The sequence below is a fragment of the Filicampus tigris genome, chromosome 4 (genome assembly GCF_054856515.1).
Source record: "Filicampus tigris isolate MCC_2025a chromosome 4, RoL_Ftig_1.0, whole genome shotgun sequence".
Lineage (NCBI taxonomy): Eukaryota > Metazoa > Chordata > Actinopteri > Syngnathiformes > Syngnathidae > Filicampus > Filicampus tigris.
Window position 1 is genome coordinate 29,301,868 of NC_141220.1, and position 9,528 is coordinate 29,311,395.

Below are 9,528 nucleotides of genomic sequence, written 5' to 3' on the forward strand. Positions count from 1 at the left end.
CCTCGAGATCCATGAACTTCTAGTTCCTGGTTTTTAGTTCTTTTCTTGCTTAAACAGTTCCAGCTGCTGACTGGGTCACAAAGGATCCCGGATGTCTCAAAAGTCCGCTCGGCCTCGTAAGGTCTTCTTTGGCCCCTCAGAAGTCCCGGGGTCAAGTTCCAGCAGTGCAAATGCACTCAAAGACAAAATGGGGGACTTGCTTGGCGGAGGGACGCTCTCGGCATGGATGACGTCATTCGTGGCTGTCGTCTGACACTACTGCCCCTTGTGGACAAAAAGCGCGATGACATAAAAGAACACATACTAGACTTGCTGTTCCGAAGCTGCGTTCCCACCTCAAGTTCACGGAACCTTTTAGTTCTTGGTATTTGAATCCACTGGTGGGAAGAGTCCCTCCCTCCTTTTCCCCAGCAACTGTTTTGATTCTGTTTTGTTTGAATTGTTTAATTAAAGATTTGTCATTGTTGTTATTCCCCATGATTAATCCTGTTACTTACTGGGTCACTTTGTCTCAGGACTCATCTTTCACTTTTTTTCGACGCCACTCTTGCACTCTCCTTATGCTAGGTCTATAGTAGTCGAATTGTAGTTGAGGTCAATTCATTTGAATCACCTTTATAATTCTGAACTGTAAACTTTGCAATAGTTTTTGTCCTCAAGTGAAAAGTTCATCTTCCACGAGGACCCGATTAGCAGACCCCTCTTGAATATCAATACTTGGCCGTTCGTTAGAGTCGCGCTGTTGTGTGCCCGGCGTTGGATGTTTTAGCTTTGTGTGGCTTTGCAAATTTCTGACGGTTGATTTTTATGGAGGACCCAAACTGCCAAAATAAAAAATAAATGCAAGTGAATATAAAACCAAATATAAAAAAATATAATTGAAATAAATAAAATAAAATATAGATAAATTGATATTTAGCTGTATATATATATATTTGTTTCCACATTTATTTTGCCATTTATTTTTATTTCTAAATAATAATTGAGGGGATTTATTTTTACTTTTATTTTGTATCATATATTTTTGTTATTTCCATATATACATATACACGCACACACACACATATATATAAATATATATATATATATTTTAATATTTTTTTTTCGATTAAAACTTTAATGTTTTCACTTTTATTTATTTTTGAGTTTGGCAGTCGGTCCTGATGCGCTGTTGTAGTTGAAATGAGTGGGCGGTCTCTTGTCTTGGGTTGAGCTCGTAATAAGGCCGTCAGTAGGCACGTCGTTAGCCGGCCTAACGACAGCACGCAGATTACGTGCTCTTCTCTTCGTGTCTTTGTGGTCAAGAACTCTAAAACCGGGGCACAATTTCGTTCATTCGTGCGCTAGCGTTGGCATTGTGCTGTTGTGTTCCCGTCGTAGTATGTTTTAACGTCGTGTGATTTTGCTATTTCGTGGTGTGCATGTCGCGGGCAGAGTTTAGACAAACGCACGACCGTGATTTAACGTAAACGTTTGTAGACAAACGCACGACCGTGATTTAACGTAAACGTTTGTATTGGGTCATCAGAAAGCGACGCCTCCAAGTGTCGTAGAGGAGCCACGCTGGAATTCCTCGTACCCATGAAATGTCAGGCCTACTAGAAACTACGCTATTTTCCACGTTTGGGATGGTGGTTAACCTCACGCAACTAAACATTCACCACGTTACTGTGGTTGTTGGATATGTGGTTATAATCACAGTTTAAAATTGCTCGATCGAATGGTAAAACTGCATCGTTCTCCACACACCAGGATATCCTCAACGTGGACGTTTAGAGGCGACTTGAACGCCACATTGAAGCGCCAGTCATTTTGTGAAAGTCAAAAGTCGTTGTACACACCAAAACAACAACAAAATAAACGTAAACACTTGCTTAATGATTATTAGCAATGTTCGTGTTTGTGGTCCCACGCCGCACAGAAGGTCACGGACATTATGTTTTAGGAAGATTCCCAAATTCTCACGCAGATATTTTCCCGGCATTCCGTACCCGGAATAGGTTCGTTTCTGCCTTCCCTTCAAAATAAAGAAATGCATTAGTTCGCGGAGAAAGTCCAGAATCTTTCACATACATCCTGAACACAACTTCGATGAGCTGTACATTAAGTGCTAAGGTGTTCACGTGGTGCTAATAAAAGTAGTTCATCAGAAATAGGGATTCAATGGCACAGATTAAAAAGATCGTAACCGGAAGAGGATGGCTTCGCGTGCTGGTGATGACCCTCCCCCTACTCCTGATCTAACCTCTGAATGACACTGGTCAAACTACAAAGCTCCACGGACCTCCGTTGCCTTTCCCCCACGGGGTCCCGAATACGAGCCGCTGGTTTCGGTCCGCTTGCGACCCGGTGGGCTTCCGACGAGCTTGTGAGCAAGTTAGTTTGGGGACTAAGTTAGTTTAGCGTGGGTTGTTATCCGGGAGAGTTTCCGGAAACCCACCGGTGCGACTCGCAGCGTCCACGCCGTCGAGGAGAGGTAAAGCAAGCAACACGTTACTCCACTCCACTCCACTCACTTTCAATCATGTTTTAATTTCACTTCCCAGTAATATCTTGACGGACGCGAGCTGCGCTCAGCGATGTAATCAGTGCGTGCAACAGGTTGAGACGCAGCTTCCGGCTTGTCGTAAATATGACATAGCCACTAACGGGACGCGTGTTATTATTATTATTACTATTTTTTTTTGGGGGGGGGGTAACTTCATGAGGGCTTCTTGTGCAGTAGAGTTATGAAAACACGAGGTCTGGAACGGCCTACTGTGACGTCATACGTTTTGATTTAAAAAAAAAACCCTCAACATTTGGAGAGCTTTTGATGGCAGAGGAGGACCAGTTCAAGCTGTTATAAATGTATACAATTATATGCAGGGTCGTAGCACCAAATTAAATGATTGGTCAATAGCATCCAAACTCAACTTTATTTGTATTATTTCAACGTTTGATTCCGTATATCTACTGTAGATCTACACTATGTGGTTTTATTACATTTCTGAATAATCGATCAATTACTATTTTCCAACCAGAAAAAAACAATTAAAGTTAATTTAAATGCAAGGTTAAATACTATTTTGGTTTGGTGGGGGAATGAAGTAGTAGTATTCCTGCACTGAACATAAGTGACAGCAAACAGCAACAAAGGCGAAATTTAGTTGCTCACTGCCACATGTGCTTTAAAATGTGGCCTGAACGAGCATTTCTTCTGCACAAATACTTTTACGAAAGCATTTGGCTGCCTACTTTTACTTTCCTTTCCCTCTTCTGGCAGCCCTCTGTGTACTGTGTCAGATGTAATGAACAGATTTGCTTTTTGTTCGGTGGGTGTAGGTAGTCATTGACATAGAAGAAGAAAAGCTAAGACAAAAATCAGCTTTTTTTTTTCTCTCTCTTTTCTTTCCTGAGCAGAAGCCATGTTTCGCCTCCTGAGTCGCGAGGGCCGGAGGCGTCCGAGCTGCCCGCTAGGGCAGCGACGTTACGCGCACCACCGGGCCGTCATGGCCATCCGACGGGAGGACATCAACCCGTGGGAGAGACGGGCACCCCTTGCGCCTCGCCACGTCCGCGAACTCACGCACGATGGCATCAAAGTCCTTGTTCAGCCGTCCAACCGTAGGGCCATCCATGAGAAGGTCAGCCAGGGAGCGTTTACTCAAAAATAGAGGTGCAACAATTAAAAACGAATCGATTATCAAAATAATTGGTCATTATTTTGGTATTCGATAAATCGTTTTTAACCTTGTTTAGTTAAAATTGCCAAATCCTCAGATTTTTTTTTTTTTAAATCCAATTCATTGATTAATTGTCATAATAATCAACAGATTAATGGATGTATTAAAATAATTGTTGCAGCTCTACTCGAAAACTAAACATTAAACATCTTTTGTATTAAAAACAATCAAAACAACGTTGCCACAAATACGGCCTGCCAGGTTAATGCTAACATATAATGGAAAATGCCATTGACATGCTAATGGTTAGCATCGGTAGTTGTGGTTTTAGAGGCAATGAATATTTTAACACAAACGGTGGAGCAGCTCATGTGCACAGATAATATAATCATTCTCAGAGGCTATTATCATAATTATTTCATATTACAATAAAAACACAAACACAACATTTTTTGGGGGTGGGGGGTGCTTCGAATGGATTAATGGCATTTGCATTCATGTCAATGGTGGCAATCGTGGCCGCCCTCGCTAACCCTCACCCTTTCAGTTCTACGCCAAAGCGGGCGCCATCATCCAGGAGGACATCTCGGAGGCATCGCTCATCCTCGGCGTGAAGCGGCCACCTGAGGAGAAGGTGATCCCCAAGAAGACCTACGCCTTCTTCTCACACACCATCAAGGCGCAGGAGGCCAACATGGGGCTGCTGGAAGACCTGCTCAAGAAGGTGAGACAGGAGGTGACATCACAGAGAGGAATCCATTTGTTTGCTCATTCATGGATTCATTCATGTCATTCTCTTTCATTTGTTCACAACTCCATACATTGTGGTATCCAACCATTCATTGACACAATTGTTCGTTCGTTCGTTCATTCATTCATTCATTCATCAGCTTGCACACAGGCATCATCCATTCTTTCACACATTTGTGCATTAGTTTACCTTGAGTCCATGATCACAATCTTTCACGTGTGCAGTCTCCATGGCAACAGAGATTTAAAAACACTAGTTTATATCAATTCCGACGCGGTGGCTAACGATTGCTCTTATTTGTGTTTTCAGGAGGTTCGTCTGATCGACTACGAGAAGATGGTGGACGCTAACGGCTATCGCATCGTGGCGTTTGGTCAGTGGGCCGGCGTGGCAGGTAAAAACGTGCACCACGGCATTTGGATACGGCCCCTCACCTTTATTGAGGGTGACATCACAGAAACCTGATTGGATGTTTGGAAGGGTTGCCAACGTTCCAATGATTAGCATTTTCATTAGCTTTGCCAGCGTGTTTATGTGGAAATAATTTGTTATTTTTCTTCAGGCATGATCAATATTTTACACGGTTTGGGTCTTCGCTTCCTGGCGCTGGGCCACCACACCCCCTTCATGGTAAAGTCTTATTCCCGAATTATGCGTTTATATGACGACGTGATGCTGAATTCCCATCGCTAGCACACGTTGTGTTGCTAACGGCTAAATGCTAATGGGTAACCGTTCTCAGAGCAAAATTGCAAGCATCATGGTTACTTGTCACAAACGCACCATTAAAGTTTTTCTATGGCAGCCTGATGCTAAACGCGAACTCTGATTGAGAACACATGTGATGCTAAATGCTAACAAGTAACTGTTTTCCGAGATTAGCATTATTCATATTATAGTCACTCATCCCAAACACAGCGTGATTGTGTTTATAAAGGAGCCCGATGCCAAATGCTAACTACTGTCGCAGACAAACGGTGTGATGCTAAATGCTAATGGTTAACTATTCTCTGAGCGTAATATTGTTGTAGTCACTCATCTCAAACGCACCATAAAAGTGTGTCTATGGCAGGCATATGAAAAAAGCTAATGCTAAAAAAATCCCATCGCAAATGCATACCTGAATATTAACCACTGAATGCTAATAGATAACTGTTTCCCGAGAGTCGCATCCTTAGTATCCTCCCAAACACCCGTGATTGTGCTTCAGAAGGACCCTGATTCCAAATGCTAACTCTTGTCACAATTGCGCACTGTGATGCTAACTGCTAAATGCTAATGGATAACTGTTCTCCGAGCGCAATAGCATTGTGGTCACTTATTCCAAACGTGACTTGAAAAGTTTGTCTTGGGCAGCCTGACGCAAAATGTCAACTCCTATTACAAACACATGCCGTGATGCCAAATGCTAATTACAAAATATTCTCTGAGAACCATTGCATCATTGTGACTAATCCCAAACGCACAGTGAAAGAAAGCATTTATAGGCTAGCCCAATGCTAAATGTCAACTCCTATCACAAACACATACTGTGATGCCAACCACTAAATGCTAATGGATCACTGAGATTAGCATCATTAGTATCATTCCAAATCCTGCATGCTTGTGCAGTTAAAGGCGCCCGATGCCAAATGCTAACTCACGTTGCAAACGTGCACGTTGTGCTAAAAAATAAATGCGAACGGCTAGCTGTGTGCGTTACTTTGTCTGGACAGCACATCGGCATGGCGCACAACTACCGCAACGTCTCGCAGGCGATCCAGGCCGTGCGAGATTGCGGCTACGAGATCTCCATGGGCCTCATGCCCAAATCCGTCGGTCCCGTCACCTTCTGCTTCACCGGAACCGGCAACGTCTCCAAGGTAGTTCGTGGTAAAATAATCCAGCTCCTGTTCAGGCTGTAACGTCACATCATCACCATTTATCTCCTGCAGGGCGCACAGGACATCATCAACGAGCTTCCCGTGGAGTACGTTGAGCCTCACGAGCTGAAGGATGTGTGTGAAACTGGAGGTGTGAAATTACATTTTCTAGTATTCCTACGTGATCAATGGGGTAGCCAGAACCTAGAGGCTAACTGTAGCATTTGGCTGACAGTGTTGTCGTTGTCAGACATAAACAAGATGTTTAGAAATTAGCATGTGTCTAACAGTGTTGTTGTCAGACATGACCACGGTATTTTAGCAAGTGTATTATCAATTAGCATGTTGTTAAATCTAATGTTTTTGTCCGTGATCAAACGGTAATAAAACTTAGCATGTAGCTAACAGTGTTTTCAGACATGACCAAAGTACATATTTCAGCAAGTATCATTTGGTTAACTGCATTGTTGTCAGAGTTAACCAAAGTGTTGCAGCAATTAGCATGTGGCTAACAGTGTTGCTGTTGTCAGACATGAGCAAAGTATTTGAGCAACTAGCATGCGACAAAGTTTTAGCAATAAAGCTAACAACGTTACTTTGGCGGCAAACGGCTAGTTAGACTACACACTTTCTGGTTTTAATGTTTGCCTTTCGCACCTAACATTATCTAGCATGTACACCTGTGCGTCTAAGTTTATCAGCATGTTCATTAGTGTGGCAATGTATTATTATTAGCAGAGGTGCACATAACTGGTACGCAGGTACGCATGCGCAACAGAAATCATTAATGCGTACCGTCATTTGCGCCACGACGCGCATTTAAGAAAGGTGCCTTAAATTGCACTTCAAGTCTTTTTCATTACGAAAAAAAAACAAAAACGTTTTTCTTCATTTAATTTACAACAACACGTTTGCCTAATAATTGTAAGAAAACATTCAGCTCAAAATGTCTGGCAGGATACCTTGAAATGTATACACTGAACCACTTACAAAATTGGGTTAAATTGTGTTCTTAAATTCTAAACGGCCATGTTAGACATAAGAAGTTGATTTTTTTTTTTTTTTTTTTTTTTTTTAATGGGCAAAAATAAATAAAATAAATGAAGACAAAGTTCTATTTAGCTTTTTTTTTTTTTTTTGGCTCATACAAAAAACGATCCAATCCGTGACTCAAAATCCTTGACTGTGACTTATGTGATCCGTTGGACCACTAGTGAGGCCCAAAGACAATCGCCTGGTACTCATGCGACTACCGCATGAAAAAAATTAGGTGCACCCCTGATTATTAGCCTATTTTAATTTTAGAATCACTTCTCCCAATGACTCCTCCATTGAATAATGGAGTAATTGGAAAACTATGCCAAACATGTAAACACTGTGGCAACACCCGACGAGACGTGCCCCTAACATGGAAAGTGTCACTGCCTGCATTGTCAACTTTCCACCAAGAGAGGTCATGATTGGTTTACGTTGAATACAGTGGACTTCTGTGGCCTGGAAATGTCTGTGTGGATGGCATACGATGATGCCTCGGGGCGAAAAATTTTCCGTCAACCAGTTTTTGTGGTCGACTTGTTTTCCTAGCCCTAATGCAAAGTACGCCACAAGAGCGATGCCCTCTTGCATGTTGACATTACACAAACAACACAAATGCATGGATGGTCGTGGTTATTTTGGCTCAAAGTCGGTTACCAATGTTGTTGAGAATGTCTGACAACACTGTTTGATTTTGTATTTTCCCTTACACGGCCGCATGTCAGGAGTGTGGCACCCGCGTGTGACGTGGTACAGGTTATATGTCCGTTCTCTATATGTCGTTTGGCTGACTCGGACCGACTGGGACCACGTGGGCCCATTCAATATGCAGGCGGGAAATAGGCGATGTTGGATTTGACCAAAGAGCTTTAGTCTTTAGTACATGGCTAACAGTTAATGTTGTTGTTGTTGTTGTTTAGATATGACTAAAGTGTACGCCACCGTGCTGAGTCGTCACCACCACCTGATGAGGAAGAGCGACGGCATCTATGACCCCATGGAGTACGAGAACCACCCAGAACGCTACACCTCACACTTCAGAACCAGCGTCAGTACGCATGCACACACACACACACACACACACACCCACACACCCCCCCCCCCCCACACACACACACACACAGACACGAAATTGATCTAAAAAGTCCACAGACCCCTATTCAAATGTCATGTTTTTATATGATAAACAATACCAAGATAATGTCATAACCATTAATGTAAGCTATAACTGTAAAATGCAAGTAAAAAAAAATAGGTGTCACTGAAATGCCGTTGTTGTCAAGGTGAAGACGTCGTATCGCTTGTGTCCACAGGTGGCGCCGTACACCAACTGCCTGATTAACGGCATCTACTGGGACCCTCAGACCCCGAGACTCCTGCGCCGACTGGATGCTCAGCAACTGCTCAGACCGCCCAAGAGCAACGGCGCCCCCAGCGAGGGCATGCCGGAACTGCCGCACAAGTAACAACGACGCCATCGCTTTTGACACGATCGCTTGTGGTCCGGTACGTGAGGAGCGCGCTACGCCTTTTGCGGCAGGCTGCTGGCCATCTGCGACATCTCGGCCGACGCGGGCGGCTCCATCCAGTTCATGAACGAGTGCACCACCATCGACAAACCCTTCTGCATGTACGACGCCGACCAGCACATAGACCACGACAGGTAGTGGGACGCACTCATTTTATTTGGCCGACACTTGACAATTCTGCAGGTTTCAAGCTGTTTTATTTGAATTCATTTCTTATTGAGTTACAAGAACGCTTCTCACTGGCCAAGAAAGGCGGCAGATAATGAATTACTCAACAGACATGAGACAAAACAAAGCTTCATACAAACAACGACGCTACAATTTACACATTCTACACTATAGCAGGGAAGACATTGTGACCGCCACTGGAGAGCGTGAACGGGTAAAAGTCATGAATTTGCTTTTAATAGGAACCTTGCACTTGAGCAAAAGTAGATTTAAATGGCGTCCCTCACTGATGTGGCGGAGGTATACAAAATAGCATCATATGCGTAGGGACGAAGTCTGTACCTAAATTATTTAGATAGATTGAGAATAAAATGGGGCCCAACATAGACCCTTGTGGGACACCCATTTTTACTTCCGCCAAGGATGAGGTACAACTTTCCAATGCCACACACTGAGTTATTGCCACTCCCAGCTGAAGTTTACTCGAAAACTGAACGTGTAAAACAAAGAAGTTTTCA

At 43.2% G+C, this 9,528-nt stretch overlaps 1 protein-coding gene across 1 annotated transcript in view; it reads left to right on the forward strand.

Annotated features, from left to right (window-relative positions):
- Positions 1–1,224: 1,224 nt before the first annotated feature.
- The window catches only part of aass (aminoadipate-semialdehyde synthase), a 22,486-nt gene continuing 14,182 nt past the window's right edge, over positions 1,225–9,528 (forward strand). Inside the window, exons 1-10 of the mRNA XM_086028606.1 lie at positions 1,225–2,476; positions 3,403–3,626; positions 4,213–4,389; positions 4,726–4,810; positions 4,979–5,046; positions 6,132–6,278; positions 6,351–6,429; positions 8,234–8,361; positions 8,627–8,775; positions 8,854–8,976. Coding sequence (XP_085884732.1) covers positions 3,408–3,626; positions 4,213–4,389; positions 4,726–4,810; positions 4,979–5,046; positions 6,132–6,278; positions 6,351–6,429; positions 8,234–8,361; positions 8,627–8,775; positions 8,854–8,976 — 1,175 coding nt within the window. The 5' untranslated portion in view covers positions 1,225–2,476; positions 3,403–3,407. The remainder of the gene's footprint in view (positions 2,477–3,402; positions 3,627–4,212; positions 4,390–4,725; positions 4,811–4,978; positions 5,047–6,131; positions 6,279–6,350; positions 6,430–8,233; positions 8,362–8,626; positions 8,776–8,853; positions 8,977–9,528) is intronic.